Below are 23,734 nucleotides of genomic sequence, written 5' to 3'. Positions count from 1 at the left end.
ATGCGCTGAATTGATTTGTCAATTCCTTTTGGGGCCAGTTCAAGCTAATCTTCACTTAAACATGGTCGTGTTTCAAATCATAGCTAGAATGATGGGAAATATGAGCTTTGAGTTCCCGGTCAAGTGTCGGGTATGCAAACGGATAAAATCTCGCACGGCTGCCATCCCATGTTCAAAGCGGGTGGTATTGCACAAAACCGTGTCAATCAAATCTTGGCTTTTCATCCCATCTAATTGACAATTCATGTTGATCATTATGGAATGATAAAAGAGCCGAAACGATAAGGTTAAAACTGTCAGGCTCTGGTGTTCGAACCTCTCAAAGCGTGCTGGGGATTGCATCGCATCACATTATCCCCATGATGCATTGGTCTACACCCGGTAATGGACTCTGTCGTCGTTCGTTCCATAGGTAACCAAGAATCGATTGTAGCATACACTTTCAACGCCTCCTTCCAAGAGATATGGTGAGCATGATCCATGAACAATGATAAATGAAGCATCGACCAACAGCTGGGCCTAAAGCTTAGCTACACCACGAACCGTGAACACGGGGAAAGAGGCATGAAACAGGAATGCAGACAAAAACAAAGCTGAAGCACATACTTCCTTTTCTGATTCAGGTTACCTTTTAGATAGGGTCGGTGAAACCAGCGATTAGTGCATAGCCGGCAAGTCAGTCCATGTATCTTACCCTTCTGACTGGACGTCGTGTTGTGCACTGAACTTCATTTCGAAACATCCAAAAGCACTTGAGATCAGACTCGACCAGAAAAAGTGCATTTGCCTTTACTGTGTCCGAGGTCTGTGGTTGTGGTTGTGGCGCGTCATTTCTCCAGCCACAATCACACAAACCTTACCCCTCACGCCACCAACCTTATTAGCCTTCTTCGACTCAAGTCGGGTGTTCCTGATCGACCGGTAATTCCCTCACCTCCATCCTCAAAACCCCCATATAATCTGTGGATCTATACCCAGACTTCTTACCCAAAGGGTCTCTTATTGAATAGAAACGATCTAAGATTCATTAGTGAAGAGTCTCCTATCCAATCATTTGCTGAAGATGCAGGATATCCACAATATCCGACTCGGGCGAGATTACATCCCCAATTTCTTCCGTCTGTGCACATCATCTTAAACTTGTTCCAAGATGACAGACGTGATTTGAAGGGATGTTTGTATTATCAAAGTTTCAATATGGAGATCTCCAGAATTCGGATGGGTTCCCTGGCTGTGAAGCAATATAGATCCTTGACCAGATCTTCCATTCTTAAAAGCTTAAGGAGCTTCATAAACCCCAGATAGAGACCTCGATCAAACTTTATACTTGCAATAATTTACTCGTCGTTTCTACGGTTAATACAATATTGAACTCTTTGATATCAGACTTCAGAATATCATCTTCCCTCAATCATTCTCAATCATGAAGTTTTTATGTCTTTGCGGAGCATATGGAAGCTCAGATGTAAGTATAATCTCTCAACATCGCTTGCAAACTTGGTGCTTAAGCTGACTTTACGCAGAAATTTAGAGTGCAGCTTGGTGTGTATCCTCGGCAGTTCTCATTGACATGTGAATCATGCTTACTTTTAAAATAGCTCCTCTCATTAAGGAATTAGCGTCTGATGAGACTGCCGAATTATTCTTCGCTCATGGTCCAGTTGACGCCTTTCCTCCAGAAGGATATGAAGATTATTTCGGTCCTGGGCCACATTATCGATTCATAAAGCCCGGTAACACGGAAGAAGGGGGAAGCGATCTTCTTGATCGCATTCGAAACTTTCCCAAGGGTGCAACCGCAGAAGATCAAATGCGAGAACTGATGAGAGGTGGAATTGGTTCCGCAATTCCTGTCCCAAATGCCGATGGCACTTACGGTGAGGAGAGTGCACAAGACGCCATGGAGTACTTATACGATATTATGCAAGAAGAAGGACCTTTCGATGGAATCATTGGATACTCAGAGGGAGCTACAGTTGCAGGGACGCTGTTGTTGCATGAACAAAAACGATTCGAAGTCGAGGGAAGAACGCCAATGTTCAAATGCGCTATATTCTTTGCCGGGTGGCCTCCAATGACACCAGAATTTGACGGAATTGTTCTTGCGGATGAAACCGATTTGACAATCACCATTCCAACCGTTCACATCAGTAAGTCTAACAAACTCTCAAATGGTACCATAAACACAATCTAACTCTTAATTTAGTTGGCTCGTTAGACCCATATCTTGCAGGATGTATTTCGCTCTACAATGTATGCGATATGGACAATGCGTACCTCTTTGATCATGGAAAAGGCCACACATTGCCCAGAGATCCAGAGACAGTCCGAGAGCTTGGCAACATAATACGCACAATGGGCTCGAATATTGGTCTTTTGTGAGGTCTCAAAGGAGACAATGCATTGGCGCATTTATGTCAAATACCTAACAGAAGGCCTTGCACCCTTGCAGTGAGCAGGCCTCACGCATGCTGTGGAGGTTGGGATTGCCGGATCGTAGACCGGACACTTTTTTCTTCATTACAAAAAATTTAATTATTACACGATACCAAATGTAGAGGCGACCTGGCAGGATCAAAGGCGTTATTACGACTATTATATTTATAGTATATAAATTTATTTCATTAAATAGCGGGATGTTCATTTGTAATGTTTCTGCGCTGGTGTGCTGTACATCGTTCGACAGAACAACCATCCTTCTCTTTGAACTTACATATGTTATCCTCATACCTGGCTCTATGAAACTACTGGGAGTGTCTTCATGTACATTTCATTCTTCGAAATGGCCAAGAAATGGTTTCGTGCTAGGTGATCTCAAGTTTGAGGATTTTCACATTTTGAAGGGGGGCCTTAGCCGAGGGTACTATGCAACAATTCCGTCTGTATATTCTGTCACGCCAAGTCAAAGGAAGAAACAACTACAATTGATCTTGTTTGACTCTAACCATGTAATAGTCGATCTTATACAATGGAGATCGAGGATTTCACATACAAAGTCGAATCCCCTGCAATGATTATTCAAGGGAACTATCAGGAGATTTGCAGAAACTTAACATATTCAATTGCGTTCATTTCTTATCAAAACAAATTCTGGCGAGATTTCCTGTCATGTATCATGTTTTTATCTTAACCAATTAAGCCGTGTGCTACAGCGTTCAGTGCCCGCGATCAGACCAAGGGTTCTCCATATGCACGGATGTGAGGTCTATTTCTGGCTCCACCATCAATCTCTAATTTCTTCTCCTGAGACCGAGTCAGCTTTACAATGAGAGAGCGGGGCAATTTCGAAACAAGAAACTTTATGTCGACATTGAGTGGTTTTGATTTGCCACCTTGAGAGAGGTGATGCTTTCATGAGAATCTCTATGGAAACTTTACACTTCAGAAAGTCAAGATGGCAGGGAATATTGACAGCAGGTCGTCATCATCGCCTCCACCAAAGTTCTCTCAATCAAATGTGCCTTTGTTATCAGATGTTGCAGTAGGCTATGATGATGGCGAGAAGGCAGATACGTCGCTTTCGAGTATAGGGATGGTAAAACGGTCTCACAAATTCCATGGAGCTCCATTGCAAACAGATGCTTTAATGGAAGAGATTCTCTCCCCACATTCCGGAGACTTTAATTCACCTACCTCACCAACGCAATGGCCAACTTCAGCAAAGGAACCTTTACTACCAGGCGAGGAAGGTATCCAAATAGACAATGGGAACGTCGAAGTCATTGATCCTCCACCAAAGTCTAAGGCACCTTATATCAGCGCAGAGTATAGGCTTGCTTTGTCTCATTTTAGGGTGAGTATTCACCTCATACTGGACTTTTGCACATGACTAAAATCCTCCACAGCGAATATTCTCTTATACAAATAGTGATGACAAATTACTCCTCCTTGCGGCAGGTGGTGCTTCAGTGTTCACTGGTATCACATTACCTCTCATGAATGTTGTTTTTGGTAAGAATTATGAACTACCATTTATCTGGTGACTGTTTGGAGTGCTGAGTGTATTTCTAGGTTCACTGGTAGGCGACTTCAGTGGGTTTTATAACCCCAACTCGGATGAAACAAAAGAGGTATTCACTGAAGCTATCAATCAAAATGTGTGAGTAGCAGCATATGTGAAGAGGATTGATGGTAGATACTAATGCAACTGTACAGAATTTACATGCTCTACCTGTTCTTAGGGAGGCTCCTCCTCGATTACGTCGCTGTTGTGAGTGGATTACACATATAGATCCTCGAAAGTTTCCTAACACTCGTATAGCTGGGATTTCGGATGGTGAGCATTCGAATATCCGCATCAATGCGAATAGCGTATCTCAATGCCCTTTTTCGTCAACCCATTTCGGTGCTTGATACCTTACCATCAGGGCAAACAGCATCCATTATAACCATTACTGCTAATATACTCCAACTTGGTATCTCCGAAAAGCTTTCCATGTTTCTTCAAAGCGTCTCTTTAATTTTCTCGGCTTTGATAGTCGCATTTTACTACAATTGGTTGCTCACACTTGTAACCAGCACTGGCTTGGTTTTTATCATTGCATTTTATTCATACACAATTCCACGATTGGTAAAGATGCTGAAGCGGGTTGAGGAAGCTGACCAAGTGTCTTCCTCTATTGCGAGTGAAATTTTCAGTTCGATTAGGATGGTTGTCGCCTGTGAAGCTGAAGGGAAAATGGCAAAGAGATATGCTGCATGGGTACAAGAATCTCGGCGGCGAGGTTTACTTATGTCTCCCTTGGTAGCAATTCAGCAAGCTCCTGGTATGTCCTCAAAAATCTCTTTTCTTACCCATACTGACCGGGACTTAGTATTTTTCGCAATTCATGCGTAAGTCTGCTCCATACACTCATGAGAATTTATACTTACAAACATAACAGTACCTTTGCAATGTCATTTTGGTTCGCCATTAAATTGTACCTAGAATCCGAAATTGCTAGCGTCTCAACTATAATTATGTTCGTTTTCATTACTCACCCTAATTCACTTTGATATATGACATTAATCAATAGCTTCAGCGTTTTATCGTCTATAATGACTATTGTAATGTCTATTGGGGGTATAGCAGCACCCATCACTGCTGCCGCACAAGCCGCCGGTGCTGCGGGTATTCTCTTCAGTATCATTGATGCTCCACAGCCAAAAACAGATGGTTTCAAGGCACCGGATGTTTCTTCCAGGGAAGATATCGTTCTTGAGAATGTCAACTTTGCCTATCCTCTGAGGCATGATGTGAAAGTACTTGACAATCTCAGTGTTCGATTTCCAGCCGGAAAACTGACAGCTATTGTCGGAGCATCTGGCTCAGGGAAAAGTACCATCGTCGGGTTGATCGAGAGGTGGTATGAGCTTGATGGAAACCTCACGGATAATGCCATTGTAAGTTTCGATCCATGAAAAATTGCTTAAAGGTCATCCATCACTAAGAAATCGCAAGACACTTTTCTTCCGAAATGGTACAATCACTGTCGGAGGCCGAAAATTACATGAGATTGACCTGAAGTGGTGGAGGTCACAGATAGGACTCGTTCAGCAAGAACCATTTTTATTCAATACCACTATTTACAGAAATGTGGAATATGGTCTGATAGGTACTAAATGGGAATATGAATCCCACGAAAAGAAGAGGAGATTAGTGAGACGAGCTTGCAAGGAGGCATTTGCGGATGAATTTATTAAACGACTTCCAGAGGTAATGCTAGCCATGAAATCATGATTCATTTATTTGAAAGGCTTCTAAATCTTTATAGGGATATGATACAATAGTAGGCGACTCTGGGATAAAACTCAGTGGGGGTCAACGACAGAGACTGGCAATTGCAAGAAGTATTGTTAAGCAGCCAAAGATATTGATTCTGGATGAAGCAACGAGCGCTATCGATGTCAGAAGTGAAAGAATAGTTCAAGCTGCGCTGGACAAAGTCTCCAAGAACCGAACTACGATCACAATAGCGCATCGTCTATCTACCGTTATTAAAGCTGACAATATCGTCGTTATGAAGAAAGGACAGGTAGTACAACAGGGAACTCACGAACAGCTGTTAATGGATTTAAATGGTCCATATCGGGCACTTGCAAATGCTCAACAGCTGGGAAATGGCAAGCTTCCTAGAAAAGAAATTGATACTCCTAGCGACCCCGAGAAACGAAGAATAGACTCACCAACATTTGAAAGAATCAGTCTTGATGTGGCAGAAGAATCATCCAGCTTGGAGATGGGGTTCCCTGTAGCGAAGCCAAAAACTCTTGTGGGGAGCTTTGTACTTTTTCTTTGGGAACAAAAGCCACGATGGGTATGGTATACAATAATGTTTCTAAGCTCTTTGGGCGCTGGTGCTTCATTCCCATTACATGCATTTCTATTTGCAAAACTCATTTCGCTATTTAATTTATGGGGACAAGCTCTCCAAGTCCAGACCAATTATTGGTGCTTCATGTTTACGTTGTTGGCCATCAGTGTGGGTCTCAGTTATTGTGCCCTCGGATGGTCTTCAAACACGGTCTCATTCGTAAGTTTTGTTGGTTGTTGGCTACTTCAGCGACTAACAATAGTGTCAGAATATCACAGCTACATATCGCCAAGAATACTTTCAAAATGTGCTCTCAAAGCCTGTATCATACTATGATGAAGAGGAGAACTCCGTGGGCAGTTTGACAGCTAGAATGGCGAGTGACCCTACCCAACTTCAGCAGTTACTCGGAATCAACATGGCAATCGTGCTCATCTCTATGTTTAACATCTTTGGATCTGTGGCAATGTCCTTTTATTTTGGATGGAAACTCACTCTATTGACCGTGGTGACGACGATGCCCATCATTCTAGCCGCAGGATTTTTCCGACTTCGATACGAAACCCAATTCGAGAAAATGAACAACGAAGTATTTGCTGAGAGCTCAAAATTCGCTACTGAATCTATTGGTGCGTTCCGGACAGTATCAGCTCTTACTCTAGAATCGGAGATTTGCGGACGATACGAGAAACTTTTACGAAATTATACCAAGAAAGCTTTCCGGAAAGCTAGATTCTCAACTTTTATATTCGCAATGAGCGATAGCATCGCTATACTATGTATGGCATTTGTTCTCTGGTATGGTGGCCAGCTTCTGGCGGACCATGAGTATACCCCTTTTAATTATCTAGTTGTATACTTAGCCGTCGTACAAGGGAGTACCACCGCAGGCCAATCTCTAAGTTTCGGACCAAATGTGGCGCAAGCTTTTGCAGCAGCAGATCGTATCCATGGCATGAGACCTGAAGATAAAAACGATAATGAGTCAGTGCTTTACGACTTTGCAGATGCTCACGATCCAGAGAAAAGCTCTCGCGGAGTCAAAATTGAGCTCAAAAATGTCTCTTTCAAGTATCCTACTCGTGATGTTCTAGTGCTCAATGGACTCGACATGATTATTGAGAAGGGGCAATTCGCAGCCATTGTTGGACCATCTGGATGCGGCAAAACAAGTATTATATCCCTACTCGAGAGATTTTATCAAATCCAGAGTGGTCAAGTTCTCTACCAAGACACGAATATCAATGACATCTCTCTTGAAGAATATCGCAAGTTCATCTCGTTGGTTGCGCAAGAACCTTCCTTATTTGAAGGTTCGATCCGCGACAATATTCTCCTGGGCGTCTCAGACGAAGAAGAGGTATCAGACACCGTACTCCATCAAACCTGTCGCGATGCAGAGATCCATGACTTCATATCCTCACTCCCCGAAGGTTACAACACTGCTGTGGGCGCTCATGGAGTCGCACTATCGGGTGGTCAAAAACAACGAATTGCTATTGCACGAGCTTTGATTCGGAATCCAAAATTGTTGTTGTTAGATGAAGCGACGTCTAATTTAGATTCTGAGACGGAGAGGAGTGTGCAAGCTGTGTTTGAAAGGACCGGAAGGGGAAGAACCATGATTGTTGTCGCGCATAGATTGGCGACTGTTCAGAATGCAGATGTCATTTTTGTCCTAGGAGAAAGGGGAAATGTGGTGGAAAGAGGAAGTCATGGACGCTTGTTGGGAATGAGAGGGTTGTATTGGCAGATGGTATGTTCACTTATGTTCTAATTGGTAATATACATTCTAGAGTGAAGGCTAATCATCAAATGTAGTGTCAAGCGCAAGCTTTAGATCGATAGAATGGGAGGTACTTTTTGTTTGTCTCACTGTCATGTTGTAATGTGTTTTTGCGGATGAAACGGAGTACTCAAGGTTGGCGTCTTTGGCATATTAGGCGTAATAGGCGTCTTGGGTGTTTGTTGGATATAATCCAGAGACTGAGAAACCTTCACCCCATGAGTAGTACGAGCTTGAAAACATGATATCAATATCTCATCATTGATTCCACTTACAAGATATCTCCTACCATAGAAATTATAAATATCAAAAACCATGCCTTTCTGCGACCCAACTTCATGGGCAAAGGATCACCAGGATGCATGTATTCTGAGAAGGATTTTGAAATATTTCACGTGATTTCTGCGTTTCTTCACTCGAAAGTTTATTCAAAATAATTTAATATGATCTCAAATACAGACGTGCAACAAAACACACATCACATCACGCCAAAATCACGGGATCAACGAGGCTTGCATGCACTGCCACTCCCAAAGTACAAACAGCAGATGAGATTAAGAATTGGTAAACCTGCATCACGGCTCGAGCCCTGGAGCCGAGAGACGGAAAGGCGAAGCAGTCGAATACTTGGTTGACCCATAAACATTTTAGGTTGCAAAGTCAAACATCGTGTTGGGCTTTGATTCCGGTTGAGTTGAAGCCTGGTGGAAATCTAGTTACGGTTACATTTAATGTATATTTCCGCACGCACGTTATAATCTGCTGTCGTCCGCGATTCAGAGTCGCAGATATTGCTTCGCCACTGCTTCGCCAGGTTTTGGTAATTGTGCAATTGGCCCGGGGAGTTTCAATCTTACCAGGGCTAGCCTAACGGTGGAACTTTGTGGCTGACACAGAAAGAAAGCAAAATCCAGCATTTGCAGCAGAACTACACATGTTTAAGCGCCGTCCCGTCAACTGCGCAGTGTTTCTCAACTTGAGTGATATCTCAACATCGAACATCTATCAATTATCATGGATAGTCCAGGACTGATTGGAGCCTGCATCGTGTATTATAGACGCTACAGAAGTGACGTATGCGACACTGCCCATGTTCAATACCCGAAACAATATACTTCAGACGCGTCACGAAGCATATCATATGGGCGAAGTCCAAAGGTTCAAACGGAACTTCAAATACAATTATTGGCTGAACAGGCTGTTTGCAGCACGTTTGGTGGGAGGCCTAAATCTCGCATTCACCAGATTCTATACTTGCTCACCAACCACGCGTTTTGTCTTATTTTGAAATGAGCATTTCGAAAGTTTCGAAAAGTTTCGTTCCGCATGTGTTACACCGACTGCGCCATAACTTGGTTTTTCAATCATATTGGCTGAGATCATTTTCTGATAGCCTTACATGCGAATGCGGCATTTTGCAATCTACAAGGTCCAGATAACCTATCGGTCTGCATTTCTCCCAACCCATTCACAGCTTCAAATGCAACATGCCGAATATCATATCAGCCCAGTTGTATTAATCTACTCCTTGCAGCTCGAGAACGACCAGAAGTGAACACAGTATACCAGCTCAATCCATGCCCATGAGTCATTTCGTCCCAATGAAAGATTGTGGCGTTGAAAACGTGTTTTAGCCTTCGGATAGACACATCATACTGCTTTATGCTTTAAAGCGTGTTGAATCTGAGGAAAAATGGAAGTGCACTAAATGATCATAGTTCATGCTTTTGTTTACTTACTTAATATCGAAGATGCTCGAAAGTCACAATATAAAGCAATTTGAAAGATGTTTGAAAATAATCTAGGCGAGCAGACTTCTCCCACGACCTTCAGAATGGACTACAATATACCTCCGATGACACCATTTGACACCCCGCCTAATGTTACTTATGCACCTTCAACGGCATTCAAGAAAACCACACAAGATGAGAGATCTACCATTCAAGTTCACGATGCGGCAACATTTGAAGGTCAGCAAATTGGCGCTATCCTTCCAATCAAGAGATCATTGAAAGCCACGGCTTTCTGTTCACCGCTCGCAAAAGTGGGTGATTATGTCGAGATTTTGGCGAATTACAATTTCAGTCAAGTTGAAGTTAAGAATCTTCGTACTAGTATGTCAGGAACCATCGATTGGGAAGATCTACTTCCGGTTCCGTACGATGGAAAATGCGGTTGCTTAGGTGTAGGATGTCGATGTGTCTATGAAACTTGGCAAGCATATTCTGCACGCCGTCCACCAAGACTGATGCCAGTTTATGGTGGTCAGGATATGAGTGGATTATATGGTATGGATTTCAAACTTCCCACAGAGGAGGATTGGTTACAGGTTGATGAAATGTATACCCAAACTTACTCATCGATAGCCTCACCTCTTCAGACGTCCAATTATCCAAATTCCCCACTATATGCAACCAATTTTACAACAAAGACACTTCCAGAAGTAAACGACCCCCTGACAGCCGCTGGACAAGCACCCGGAGCCATCTTAGCTGTGAAGCAACATGCTCACTTTCCTCACGATTTTGGTCCAGTTCTCGAGACTGAAATCGGAGATCGATGCAAATTTCTCGAAGCCTGCGAGCGAGGTTGGGGCAGAGTGAAGGTTAAAAATCTTCGCACTGGGAAGGAAGGATATCTGCGATGGCAAACTTTCAAACCGGTTAACCCGAGAAATACATGTTCTTGTCTCAACGCTTGGTGCTACTGCGAGTATGAGGATTTTGAGAAGAGCAAAGCATATTGCGAGGCCCATAAATCATGAATTGGATCGGGGTTGTGTTGAATGACGTAATGATTTCATGACCGGGAGAGATTGTTGGATAGAATGATGGGATACCCACTGCACTTAGGTACTTTAGGCAACATGGGACTTGGTGTGCATTTTTTCTGAAAGTCGATTTGTTATAATGAATGGAAAATGGGAGATCCTCTTCTGTGTTGAGCGAGCTTACTGATTACTCGAGACGTTGATTAGACTAGGTAGCTGAACAAAAACACTGTTGGTACCATTTCAAAACTCAATGATTAGAACAGATGGTAAAATGATTTAAGGCATGATGACTCTTTAGGTTGAGTGATTTATTTTGGCGTGCGATATGTTCTGCCCCAAATGTTGCGGCACTTGCAGTAATATGCAACTTTCCGCCTGCAAGCACTCATAATTCTACGCGAAGCCGCCATCTTGGCCAATTTACTGACTTGGCGGCCCAGTCCTGGTGGAAAGTCTTATTCTCGTTCCCAGTCGTTGATACTGCAACAGTCGATTCTCCTCTTTAATAGGCCACTATTTGATTTGATCTTTTCTTCTACAATTAGAAGACTCATTGATATACAAGCTTCAGGTACGGATACTCTGAATGAAATTCTAAGTGGTCTACAATCAATCTTTCGCCAATAATTTTCTTTTTCCCTTTTCAGGATCCCAGGTTTCCGTGCATCTTGGAATTAAATGATCACAATTGCTATCCTTTCCCTGATTGTCTACCTACAGACTTATTGGAATGTGATACCTAGGCAAGGTAGGTAGTACCCGAATTCTGAAGTTGACGTGTGGCGCCACACTTTGCTTTCCGCAAATGTGGCTGAGAATTTCATCCACACCGCCAACTCCTACCTACCCTCACTTCGAATGATTGATTTTTGTAGTCCGAACAAAATGCGTCTTATAAACACATCATCACTATGCCTCGAGGAATTCTACGATGGCCATATTCCAGCATATGCAATTCTTTCACACCGATGGGGCAAGAAAGAGGTAACATTTCATGACATGCAAGCTGGTGATTGCATGAATGTAAAAGGGTTCGCCAAAATTCAAGGATGTTGTAAGCAGGCCAGACTAGACGGTTGGATGTATGTTTGGATTGATACTTGTTGTATCGATAAAGCGAGCAGTGCTGAGCTTTCAGAAGCTATCAACTCCATGTTTCAATGGTATCAGAAAGCAGAAATTTGCTATGCCTATTTGAGCGATATTGAGAATCGTCCTGATCCTTCAAACCTGGCAGAATTAAAATCCAGTGATTGGTTCACAAGGGGGTGGACACTACAAGAACTACTTGCTCCAAAAAAGTTGACTTTCTTCGACCGAAATTGGGATCTAATTGGGAGAAAGGAAGACCTCCAAGATGAACTTCGAACAATTACCGGAATTTTGGACATGAATAACTGGAGAAGCGCTTCGATTGCCCAAAAGATGTCTTGGGCTTCTCGAAGATCGACAACTAGGGTTGAAGATCAGGCTTATAGTCTCCTGGGTCTATTCGACGTTAACATGGCCCCATTATATGGAGAAGGCAAGAAAGCCTTTATGAGACTTCAACTTGAGATATTGGCTGTATCTGATGATGAATCAATATTCGCATGGAGAGATTCAAGTGAGATAGGAGGGGGGCTACTAGCTCATTCTCCAAAAGCGTTTCGCGACTCCGCCGAGATTGTCTCTAAAGCATTTGACACCATACAAAAATGGAATCCAAATTCAACGAGAAGACCATACCTGATGACGAATAAGGGCTTACAATTAGAGTCACCACTTGCAACGCCTTTCACAGATTGTTCTTGTGGTTATGTCAGGCATCTCGCGCACGAACCTTCCGCCTACCCATCAGACACCAAGCTTGCACCTCTTCAATGTTGCTACGAGGGAAATACCAATTCAGGTAACCCATACGTATTGGCAGTATACCTCATTCGCAATCGTGGTAACGAATTTTCGAGAATTGACCCCGAGTCCGTCGAAATAATTGACATTCGTCAACTCGACAGAAGTCCACTTTCGCATTTGGAAATTGGAATAAGTCCCTGCCTAGACAAATTTTCAGCATCGAGGATACAGGAATATATGGAAAGTATATTTGTCAGGCAGCATCAACCTATCAATAAGGTTCTCGAACCTTGTGACATTTGGATAGAGACCAAGGCGTTAGCAGAATTAGGCTTCACCATGACGACTGAATGGCTTTCTAACACTCGACAAACGAAATTAGTAAAACTTGAGGATGGGATAAGAGTGCAAAGCAATCAATTACAGCCAAATGGTATGACAGCCATAATAACCTTCACCCAGCGTACTAGTATGGAAAGAGGCTACTTGGGCATCTATGCGTTTGTTTTCAACATCACGATTACTTCACGCGGACCTCTCGTTAGTTTGATGGAAGTACCAGTGCATCAAAAACAAAGAATACTTGAGTATGAGCAAGAGAGTTTCAGTGATGGTAGAGCACCACATGCAAAATCTCTGCTCAGACGACATTACGCTGGGGATTTGGTTGCCCCAATACTGACTAAGGTTGAAGACATTCCTCCCTGGCTGAAGTATCGAGTTCACTTTGAATTTAAGAAAAAGGCCTTGCAGACTCATGGTAGTAATAGATACAGCTTCAAAGAAGTTTTAAGTGGGTTCTGGGCAGCATTTTAATACAAAAATTAGCTGACAAGTCATCGTGCCAAACCTTGGAATGAATGAAAACCACATCCGATACTTGTCGGCTATTCCACGAGACTTGCAACTCGGCCTGATTTGTATAGTCGACAAAGAATTTCCCATAAACATGTCTTAAATTCAAATGAGGATCCAAGAATCCAGGCAGTGCTGTCTAAGAGATCGAGAAACTTAACGTGTCTTTAGAATATGGATGAATTACCAGTACTCCATCACTTGGCAATCCTACTTCGCAAGTGATTCCAAACCTATTTTAAGGTCCTTAAGTCTAGATATACAAGTCTATATCAAACGGGTAATTCCCAGGCGCCAAAATTTTGAATCTGAGTTTGCGGGTCTTAGGTTGTACTCTCGACGGGGAATGATACAATTCCATTCATATCTTCCAACCGTGAGAACTTTGCTTGTAATCACTCTTTTGAAACTCAGTGGTCTGAGTGTAGGGCAACATTCTCTGAGTCATCCGACGCAATATTCCTTTCGCCCACCAGATCTCCACTGGAAATACTCTTGCCTACATCACACAAAAAAAGATCTGCACGCAGAAATGCAAGGTAGATCATAGTAATTGAGGTACCATACAACCATCTATGCCCTACGTGTGCCCTGCATTTACCCCGCCATACACTACTATCTACATTGCCCTTGACAGGCTCAGGATTTAATGAGTTGTAGTAGAGCCGACCCAATGATAAAGGGGAGAGCATCCCACCGAGATAAATGCCCCGATCGGTAAGGTAGCAGTGAGATTGGTCTTAAATCAAGCCTGAACTGGATGCTCACACATTTTGAAATTGCAATGGCTGCGTAAAACCCCTTGTAAGGCAGATTGATCCGCCTGTCGCCTGACGGTAACGTGGTGTAAGAAACTACCCAAGTGGATTGTCTCCAATTGAGAGTTGATGCCAAGATAGAAGCCTATAGCACGACTGAAACCCTACCAGCCGGCATGGATAGAGGAAATTTGTACCTCCGTAGAGAGGAATTAATAGGATAGCACTCAACAATAACAAAGTTGCAAGCTTCATAAACAGTTTCTTGTATCGATAGATACAGAGCAAGCTTCATTTTACATCGGGTGGTGTTTTCTGATATTAATAAGAATCAAATACCTGAAATATACATGGCCCTCACTAAGAAAATCCATGCTCACGAGTGAGGGATAATATGAAGAGGCCAGAAGGCTGTTGTGATGTCCTGTTGATATTGGGATTATTCGGTTGGTTTGCAGGCTAATATTTGATTGGATAAGAGTTTTACTCAAAACTGAATCCTGCCATTCAAATGGGTTGGGTTTGTCCTAAACTTGTCATCTTTGAGAATATATTTCTACCAAAATCAAAGAAGTTATGGATTGTCAGTCTTCTTTTCCTTGACAAAAAGATTATTTGGTTCATACTTCTAAATTCCTCTCTCAGACCATCATTCGGAATAACAGTTTCCCCGAACTCCACCATGGACTACTTTCACCGCTTTACCTCTGGTTCAAAAGGTCAAGCTCAAGCTTCGACCTCCCAATCTCTCTCTAATTCCACCAATTCTGTACCTCAGCCAAAAATGGAGAATCATCGACAGCAAGAGGAGTCTGCTGCTTCCGCAGTATCTTCTCCATCTGAATCCAAAAAGCCAAGAAAGAAGAAGGTTCTGCTGATGGGAAAGTCGGGTTCGGGAAAGAGTTCTATGAGAAGCATTATCTTTTCGAACTATGTCGCAAAGGATACAAGACGATTGGGAGCAACAATTGATGTCGATCTTAGCCATGTCAAATTTCTAGGAAATTTAACACTCAATCTATGGGATTGTGGAGGGTGAGTTCTTGTTTTATGGTGTTTTCGAGCTTTCCATAAACATGGGGTGCGGGGTAGTCATCGCAAGTTACATTCGAGTTTTGGCAGACTTTACAAGATAACAAATTGGTCTCTCATACTGCTCGCAGATTAATATTGAATTTTCCATATCATTACAGTCTGCGTTGCTGTGTATTTAGTTCAGACTTTTGAACACGGCTAACAAAAATATAGTCAGGATGCGTTCATGGAAAACTATTTATCTCAACAACGTCAACATGTATTCTCTAGTGTCGGCGTCCTCATTTACGTTTTCGATATCGAATCTCGGGATTTCGATCGTGATCTTTTAACATATCGCTCGATCATTACTGCACTCACTCAATTCTCACCAACCGCAAGTATCTATGTCCTGATTCATAAGATGGATCTTGTCCTTCCGAACCAACGAGAGGATATCTTTCATGAGAGAATCTCACTCGTCCGATCTAAATCAGAATCATTCAATATCGTACCATTCGCAACATCTATCTGGGATCAATCGCTTTACAAGGCATGGGCGGAAATCATTCACGATCTAGTTCCCAATCTCGGAGAAATCGAAAGACATCTCTCTTCACTCGGTACTATCATTGAAGCTGAAGAGGTTCTCCTATTTGAGCGCTCGTCTTTCCTTGTCGTCTCAAGCTGGACTTCCCCAGAGGGAGAAGCGAATCCTACCACTGATCGGTTCGAGCGTCTTTCGAATATTATCAAAAACTTCAAACAAAGCACCTCTCGTTATACCGGTACACCCAAATCCGCCGAGCAGTTCAGTTTATTTGAATTGAAGATGCCAAACTTTAGTATGTTTGTTGTTAAATTTACGACCAATACATACCTTGCGGCCATCCTTCCACCGGGAGAGGAACGCTTCAATTGCGCTTTGGAGAATGCGAAGATTGCTGCGAGGGATTTCGAAGAACTTGATAGTCCGGCGAGAAAGAGTGCTGATAGAGGCGCAACAGGTACTGAGGCTGGAATTGTTTAGATGGATATGAAGATCAATCGATAGATAGATGCTACTTTCAGATATGACGATACGATATGACACAATGCAAATGGGATCTGGCATGGCGTTGGATTTGGGAATACCCTTGGCTTTTCATGTATAATAAGATGGCAGGGAAGGAGCATCGGCGAGGCTAAATTAAATAGTTGCTAATAAGGTTTACTCAGGTGTCTAATTAATGCCCGTAATACTGTGATCGAAAAGATATGCCACGTTTGTGTGACGGTGCCACATCTCGGAACATACACACTTTCACTTTCACTGACACATGCACACATGCGGTGATAATTCAAGGCTATTCACAAGTGTGATGATCTTAGACGGAATGATATTCGAACTGATTTAAAAACAAGAATATCGACAAAGAGGGTTAGTTTCTACAATTTGAGGAAATATCATGGGTTCGATGCCCCTTCGGCTTCCAAGTTCCAATACTCACACAAAGGAGTCCAAGTCCACACCGAGACCACATAAGGTAGTATCTATAGCACATGTCAGTATCTAATCGCGCAAATTTCGAATCGGAGACAGAAGGAATGAGAAAGAGATCAAAGTATACATACCAAGACTGTACTGCTTAGCAACCGCCTTTGTCCAACCCCCCATAAAGGTAGTCACTGTATTTACACCCTCTTTGTAATCCTCTTGCACAGCCCACAAAGGCAAATCACTTCCAACGTCTGTACTCCTACTGGCAAACATGCCGCTCCATTGGTTACCATTTGCATATATTCCCCATTTTAATCCTGTGGCTTTCATTGCTGCAACCCATTGCTTAGCAAGCTTTTCATTGACTGCAGCACCGAGATTCCAGGCATTGCAGGGAGAATTGGAGACGGATGTGGGCTCGATATCGAGCCAGAGAGTGTGGATGTCCATGTTGTTGTCGGATATTACTTTGAGGTATTCGGCCATCTGGGTGTCAACGCTCTTGCAGTTGGGCTCGGAGCCGGTGGGTGTACCGGTGCAGGGGAAGATGTAGGAGTCGATGCGGGTGAAACCGCCGGCTTTGGCGTTCTTGTAGGAGGCCACGAAGTTCTTGTCTACTTGACCGCCGGTTCCGCAAGCTTGCTGATATCCCCGGATAGCGACTACGTCTTTGGTTTTCTTGGCGCACTCGAAGAATGCTGAGGTGCCGAGTTGAGATATATCGAAGCCTACAGAACCAGCACCGGTAGATGGTGGAGTAGTACCACCGCCACTCTTGATGCAGCACTAATGGCTATCAGTATATGGAGCTTTGGAGATGTGAAAAAGGCGTACCTGGATATCAGCCGGTCCGGGACAAAGACCGCTACTGAAAGAACCTCCAGAGCAGGCGATGGATGTCGCTTGACATGTACCCTTTCCGCTGGAACATGTTGCTACGCAACATTGATTATCGACCCCTCCTGGGCAAGCACCAGCAATGTACTTTCCACCCGAGCAGGAGCTCGAAGTGCTCTGACAGAAGCCGGGCCCACTAGATGTTGAGCAAGCAGTTGATGCTCTAGCAACAAGAGGGTTACTCGAAGCGACAGCTATGATACCTGCGAAGGCAATAAAAATCTTGGAGAAAGACATAGTTGAGGATTCTGGATTATTGAATGGAAATGAAATGGAATAAATGATGAGCATAAATTTACGGTAAATACTAAATAGAAAGATAAGAAAGAGAAACATGACGATGCTACATTCCTATATTTTTATATCTTCACTTATTTCTCGACGATCAGCCGCATATTGGGTAAGATCGACACCTTCATTTCCACATTCTTCAGCGTTGCATAGCCTTATCGTCATTATGTGTTATGCTTCTTTCTTGAGTGACGGCGGTAGAATTCTGCAGCCTGGGTAGGATTCCAAAATCCTTCCGCTGTTGTTCGTATTCAACGGCAGAACAGTTCTTAGTGTGTTGGTTCGGAATCCTTAATCTCCCTAAAACGCGGGGAGGGGACATGGGTAAGTAATCTTGCGTTACATTCAGCCGCTTCCATCACTTGAGCGGAATTTTGAACACCTTGTTGTGCGAAGCTGGGGTTGATGGTACTACATCTTTTGTGAGAAATGGTACGTATTGTGTGAGAAGTTGGACGATAAATCTCTTATAGTCATTTGCAGCAGGAGAAGGATTGAATGGGTTTCGACGAAAGTGTTGTGGTATGCGGGTGTACGACCTTGACCAATGTGTCGCTTATGTAATTTTAATTTTGGTAGTATGCATGCTGTACCACCCCAACATCTCCTACTAGAATCACTAATGAGAATGTCACCGTTCCAATATCGATCTATTTTAATATCAGAAAACCCCAAATCTTGTTTCCATGACCATTGATGTTGTGACACCTTACCATTGATCGTCGGTGCGCGAGGGGGCTTTTCTTGGAGAGCGTCAATGAGATCCTTTGGTTGTACAGCTGAGATAGAGCCGTTTTGGCTTATCCATCGGTGGATATCCATTCCCTTTTCATGCCGTTGACACCACAGACAGATCACCAGGGCCCAGTTCAGTTCATTATGTTCTAGAAGCCTGAAATATACTATCGAACAACAGTTTCACTGAAAATGACACAAATCCACAGCCTCCAGATTGTGTAAATACGATGAAAAATATTTCTGTGCGCTAACTGTCGCTGAAATTCAGAAAACAAATTCGCTCAACCGAATCTGACGATTCATGGCAATAACCCCTTCATGGAATGTCCCGATCATCTCCATGGAAAAACCTCAAGATTGCGCCAGCAACAGCCAATCCATCGTGCCTTAAGTGTGCGGTATCCTTCGCCTTCTCTGCAACCTCCTTATCCTTGATTCCGCCACTCTCAACACGCATTTCAATTTCGAGATGTACCATATCTTCGTCAAAACCAAGGTGTCCCTGACTGGTGAACAGCCTCTCCCTCAAATACAGACCTTGAATCTTTGTATGTTCAGTACTGGCCCAATTTTCAACGTTATCATCTTCAGAGAGCAAATCAGTTGTCGACGCTGATGGTACAATAGTCACTTGATCTTGATGCATTTGATGTAGACTAAGTTTCTTGTCTTTCGTTTGGAACAGTCTCTGGCCCACAGACGTCAAGTCCATCTCCGTATGTGACAATTCCCATCTTCCAGACGGCTCTGGCTCTACTTTTGCCCCTAAAGCCCGCGATAATATCTGGTGACCGAAACAAACACCACTGAACTTCATATCCTTTCGTTCAATCCAAAGATCTCGCAAAAGTTGCAGCAGTCGTTGAATCCATGGGTCGTCTCCATGAGCGTCGTACATGCTTCCCGTAATCAATATGGCGTTGATCGATGGATCGACATCGGAGACTTGAGGAACGTGTCCATGATGACCGTTTTCAGGATCATCGACAACATAGTGCATTTCTGTCTCTATTTTCAAGGGTGGATCGTGTTCTTTCCCAGCATCCTGAAATAAAGCGTTCAAGATATCACTGTAGCCACCCTTTTCGTCTCTAATATCAGGATGTGGCGAATCTGTCTCAAGAACTAGCATTCGAACCGGATCTTCGGATTCCTGAGTTGCCATTGTTATAAAACCCCCTCAATTCAGTCGAAATCTGTGCTGTGGTGGAATCACTCGAATTGAAGAGAACTGCTACTGTCTTGTTGCTGAATGATAGATTCTCTTCTTCGATCCTTACTGCGATGTATGGTGAGCAAAACATTCAGGACGAGGATTCGTGCTGCTATGTATCTGGGATATGTCTCATAGGCAAGACAATTCAAGTCATCATGGACAATGACGAGGCTCTCCATACAGATTAGGTTCGGCTCATAGCCAGTGCCGAGCAATGGCGCCAGCATAAAGGGCCATATTTCCCGCCATTTAGTACTCGGCAGAGGCTCTCCATACCAATTTTATCAAGTTAGAAGAGAACGTTTGTCCCCGCACAAGACTAGAAACATTTCTATGACCTTATGCCAACTCCGGAAGCGAAGACGCTGGGCGTTTTAGCTTGTCAGTGACGTCGATCGATCGATTCTTCCTCAGCCATCTAGGCTAAAATAGGATACCAGTTTTCAAACCCAGAAAATTGAAACCGTATTCTTGGAACCTTTCTAGGAAGCATCGGCCAACATTTAAATGTTTAAAATTCAAAACGCCTTACTTTGTTGAATGATATAAATTCTTGCCCCATCGAGAGTTTTGAAGAAATGATCCAAGCTCGAGGGCTCAATGACTCTAATGAAATGGCCCTCGGAGTGGAGAAAGAGGCACCTTTTAATTTCATCATTTCACGTGCACTCCAAGTACCAAAACCATTTCGTAGTGGTTGATGTCCGGAAATGTCTTGAGGATCTGCAGCTAAGCCAGGATGTGGGTCTCGGGTCGGGATGTCCAATTTCGATATGGCAAAATTCCCCACCGAATCAACCGTGAAAAGAATCATCCGCTGGTGTGTCAATGGAAACGTCTCTCGGGACTGGCATCAGAGAATTCTTCAAAAGTTCCGTATAAAATGCGACGATCAATGACCTGTTCAGCTGATGAAACATGAATATTCCATTAAAGTGTCCATCTTTTCTTACCTTCACATATATCAATACACCAAGGTGTGTATTTGAAGTTCAATCTTCTTTGTCAGTGTGAAGGAATCATGCTTATCTTGATAAGCTGAATCTTGGGTCTGGGCGGGTACCCTGTCATTCATATGAGTGATTCCACGAATTGGGGTAGACATACCCCCAGGACCAGGAATGGAAAGTGCAAGGACCTCATGCACGGCGGCTCCGACAACGTTGTACAAGTATGTACCCAGTACATCGCCTTGTCGGCACACTCTTCGTATTTCACGATGAGGTGGAATTCTGATTTTGGCTGGCAACTTGGAGAAAACCTGAACACCTATACACTTGCAAAGGCTATTGGAACACTAAATTTGAATCAGATTTTCGAGAGGTGTTGTCAAGCTTCATTTCTCAGAAATTAATTGATTTTTTCAATTTAAATTGGAATGCCAAAAGCTTTCAGATGTCAAAAATGGGAGTTCGGTTTTATCTCCCGGCTTGGATGACCCACCAGTTCCTTCAGCGTTCAATATATTCCGACAAGGGTAAAGATCAGCTGTATACTCGGTTGTGACGGACAAAAGAGCCATTTTGTCACGTTACATTTGAGCACATAGCCCTGCCAGAATCTTGGTGTTCTACAGCTGCATTTGTAGCCATCTCGACATTTTCTTCCAACACCGTCCGGAAAATGTTCTTAGTTATAACACCTCCACCGCAGCTAAAACGAGATCTTAGTACAGGAGAAGAAACGTCGAGACCGCTACGAAAGCGAAGAGGATTGCCGAAAGTTCACTCGGGTTGTACAACATGCAAGTCTGTCTCCCGGACAAGCCTAATTATTTTGTTCCTATGGCTAACAAGCACCAGAACTCGACGGATTAAATGCGATGAAGGAAAGCCAGAGTGTAGTCGCTGTAAAATATTTTATAAAGGCACTTCTCAAAAGTGTGGCTATTTAACACGTGAAATTCCAAAATCTAGAGTCGCAACCAGGAGAACAATCCTACCGAAGGAGGTCGCGAATACTATTGGGCAATCACTTTTCAGTCATGGTCCTATAAAGAGCATTTCTGATATCAAATTCGAAAGTCCAAGACACTTCCAATATTTTCGGTTCTTCTGTAGCGATGTTACGATCCAAGTCTTTGGCGGATTTTATTCTGAACTATGGAGTAGTGTTATGCTTCAAGCATGTCATCAGGAACCATGTATTCTCCAGGCTGTCTGTGCAATTGGGGCTCTCAGTAGGGTCATGAAAGCACGCAAGCAGGGTCAGCTTATGGCGATGAATGATGATTATAGATTTGCCATACAGGAATATGGTAAAGCTCTTGGTGGAATCAAAAAGCTCATACCTATTCGAATGACTTTACTTGCCACATTACTTATATTCTCCTTTGAGAACTTTCACGGAAATCGAATGGCGGCGATAACCCAGATTCAAAGCGCTGCAAGTTTACTTCAAGCATGGATGAAAGACCGCGAAAAGCGACAGGTAGCGGATCCAACATTATCACCAGCCCCAAATATCATTGAAGACGTCATTTTTGCCACGTTTCATAGCACGCATATTGGATTGGTTTCCGCCATCGATCCCACGATAGCACAAGCACAAGATATCATACATGGAACTCAAATGTATATTCCCAGCCTGATTCCAACGCGGTTTATAAGCATCGATGATGCGGGTGCAAATTTCACGTCAATTTGCAGGCAGGTCATCAGCTTTCTCATGAGCACAGTAACACTTATTCGAGGAGGAGGAGAAGAGCCCACGGAAGAAGAAATATCAGATTCGGCGATATGGAATCATCGAATGCTCGATTGGTCTCCAGCAGCGGTTGAATTCAAGGAGATCTTAGACAAACTCGATCAATGGCAGATTGCTTTTGAGCCATTGGCCATGCGTGCCAGAGAAGAAGATGTCGACATTATGAGTATTCGTATGTTACGAGCGCACTGGTTAACAACACGTAATAGCTTTCATTCGGCTTTCTTTCCACAAACCCCAGCTCGTTTCTATCAATCCAGCTTTGAAGAGGTCGTGGAAATTTGCAAAATAGTCGCTGCCCACCCAAATTTTGAAAAGGGATTTGTATTTCATGCTGGGATTATACCATCGCTTATGGCAGCGGCGATGTTCGGGGTTATCTCTACCCGGAAAAAGGCCATAAAAGTGCTTCTAGATATTGTACCTAGGAGAGAAGGTAATTGGGATGCTGCAATTTGTGCCAGAAATGCTATTGCTGCTCTGGGGATGGAATTTGAGAAATCAAAGCAGACCACTCAGGAAACGAATAAAGTCGTTGAAGATGTGTAGAATACAATTCAGGACATGCTAAGACACTAAGATTATTGGGTCCATTCTATTGTATCATATCCCAAAAGAGGATACATCCGGCATCAATATGATAGGTATGTTGGCGGAATTGATAAGGCCGAGGATCTTTCTTCCTGGGGAAGGTGGGGAGACATCCCGTTTCATTGGTTTTTGCACACCTTTGGATCAGCAGCACGTTGGGTCATTTGAAGCCGAGGGAATTTGGGTTTATGCATACATTATCTGCTCGCGCAACGGAAAGGAGCTTTTAGAGACTAATGTCGTGGATTCATTATTGCAGGCAATATGCAGCGAGTGTTTGTTGTTTTTCAAGCAGCGAGTTCGAAGTACATCCACTGAATACTGCTTCAGCAGTTTACTTGCAAACAACTGGACACTAGTCATTGTCCAATTGGATCAGCTTGCGAATATTAATTGGTTATTCTTCTTATTCCTTTTTAATTCTTAAAATTGTTCTATCTATTTCCAATCTTTTCTCGCTATTTTCCCAATTCTGTTGTAGTTATTTGAAATGTAGTAGA

The 23,734-nt window shown here is 43.1% G+C and overlaps 9 protein-coding genes across 9 annotated transcripts; 7 read left to right on the top strand and 2 right to left on the bottom strand.

Moving 5' to 3' along the window:
- Positions 1 to 924: 924 nt before the first annotated feature.
- EAF02_003697 (uncharacterized protein) lies at positions 925 to 2,721 on the top strand. The gene is made up of 4 exons (XM_038899745.1): positions 925 to 1,465; positions 1,524 to 1,542; positions 1,599 to 2,150; positions 2,207 to 2,721. The coding sequence occupies exons 1-4, from the start codon at positions 1,424 to 1,426 to the stop codon at positions 2,380 to 2,382; spliced, it is 789 nt and encodes a 262-aa protein (XP_038760672.1). The 5' UTR covers positions 925 to 1,423; the 3' UTR covers positions 2,383 to 2,721.
- Positions 2,722 to 3,394: 673 nt separating this feature from the next.
- EAF02_003696 (uncharacterized protein) lies at positions 3,395 to 8,141 on the top strand (the record flags this gene model as incomplete). The annotated part of the gene is made up of 12 exons (XM_038899744.1): positions 3,395 to 3,793; positions 3,846 to 3,951; positions 4,012 to 4,099; positions 4,156 to 4,210; positions 4,262 to 4,766; positions 4,815 to 4,833; positions 4,884 to 4,961; positions 5,022 to 5,382; positions 5,441 to 5,695; positions 5,754 to 6,512; positions 6,562 to 8,049; positions 8,115 to 8,141. The coding sequence occupies 12 exons, from the start codon at positions 3,395 to 3,397 to the stop codon at positions 8,139 to 8,141; spliced, it is 4,140 nt and encodes a 1,379-aa protein (XP_038760671.1).
- A 952-nt stretch (positions 8,142 to 9,093) lies between these two features.
- EAF02_003695 (uncharacterized protein) lies at positions 9,094 to 9,372 on the top strand (the record flags this gene model as incomplete). The annotated part of the gene is made up of 1 exon (XM_038899743.1): positions 9,094 to 9,372. One exon carries the CDS (start codon positions 9,094 to 9,096, stop codon positions 9,370 to 9,372), a length of 279 nt encoding a protein of 92 aa, XP_038760670.1.
- Positions 9,373 to 9,913: 541 nt separating this feature from the next.
- On the top strand, positions 9,914 to 10,843 carry EAF02_003694 (uncharacterized protein; the record flags this gene model as incomplete). The annotated part of the gene is made up of 1 exon (XM_038899742.1): positions 9,914 to 10,843. One exon carries the CDS (start codon positions 9,914 to 9,916, stop codon positions 10,841 to 10,843), a length of 930 nt encoding a protein of 309 aa, XP_038760669.1.
- An 894-nt stretch (positions 10,844 to 11,737) lies between these two features.
- EAF02_003693 (uncharacterized protein) lies at positions 11,738 to 13,504 on the top strand (the record flags this gene model as incomplete). The annotated part of the gene is made up of 1 exon (XM_038899741.1): positions 11,738 to 13,504. One exon carries the CDS (start codon positions 11,738 to 11,740, stop codon positions 13,502 to 13,504), a length of 1,767 nt encoding a protein of 588 aa, XP_038760668.1.
- A 1,479-nt stretch (positions 13,505 to 14,983) lies between these two features.
- EAF02_003692 (uncharacterized protein) lies at positions 14,984 to 16,345 on the top strand (the record flags this gene model as incomplete). The annotated part of the gene is made up of 2 exons (XM_038899740.1): positions 14,984 to 15,336; positions 15,550 to 16,345. 2 exons carry the CDS (start codon positions 14,984 to 14,986, stop codon positions 16,343 to 16,345), a joined length of 1,149 nt encoding a protein of 382 aa, XP_038760667.1.
- A 456-nt stretch (positions 16,346 to 16,801) lies between these two features.
- On the bottom strand, positions 16,802 to 17,929 carry EAF02_003691 (uncharacterized protein; the record flags this gene model as incomplete). Its single annotated transcript, XM_038899739.1, has 3 exons — positions 16,802 to 16,848; positions 16,930 to 17,581; positions 17,630 to 17,929. 3 exons carry the CDS (start codon positions 17,927 to 17,929, stop codon positions 16,802 to 16,804), a joined length of 999 nt encoding a protein of 332 aa, XP_038760666.1.
- Positions 17,930 to 19,037: 1,108 nt separating this feature from the next.
- EAF02_003690 (uncharacterized protein) lies at positions 19,038 to 19,886 on the bottom strand (the record flags this gene model as incomplete). The annotated part of the gene is made up of 1 exon (XM_038899738.1): positions 19,038 to 19,886. The coding sequence occupies one exon, from the start codon at positions 19,884 to 19,886 to the stop codon at positions 19,038 to 19,040; it is 849 nt and encodes a 282-aa protein (XP_038760665.1).
- A 1,674-nt stretch (positions 19,887 to 21,560) lies between these two features.
- EAF02_003689 (uncharacterized protein) lies at positions 21,561 to 23,192 on the top strand (the record flags this gene model as incomplete). The annotated part of the gene is made up of 2 exons (XM_038899737.1): positions 21,561 to 21,685; positions 21,740 to 23,192. The coding sequence occupies 2 exons, from the start codon at positions 21,561 to 21,563 to the stop codon at positions 23,190 to 23,192; spliced, it is 1,578 nt and encodes a 525-aa protein (XP_038760664.1).
- Between the last annotated feature and the right edge of the window lie 542 nt (positions 23,193 to 23,734).

The sequence above is a fragment of the Botrytis sinoallii genome (assembly GCF_014898435.1).
Source record: "Botrytis sinoallii strain Bc 23 chromosome Unknown BSIN_005, whole genome shotgun sequence".
Lineage (NCBI taxonomy): Eukaryota > Fungi > Ascomycota > Leotiomycetes > Helotiales > Sclerotiniaceae > Botrytis > Botrytis sinoallii.
The sequence above is the reverse complement of the archived record's forward strand: the minus strand, read 5'-3'. Positions and strand labels throughout refer to the sequence as shown.

Bases quoted from the DNA above. Each gene is read 5' to 3' on its own strand.
- EAF02_003697 (XM_038899745.1), top strand. From the start codon at position 1,424: ATGAAGTTTTTATGTCTTTGCGGAGCATATGGAAGCTCAGAT. The intron at 2,151-2,206 runs GTAAGTCTAACA...CTCTTAATTTAG, and splicing joins CATTCCAACCGTTCACATCA to TTGGCTCGTTAGACCCATAT.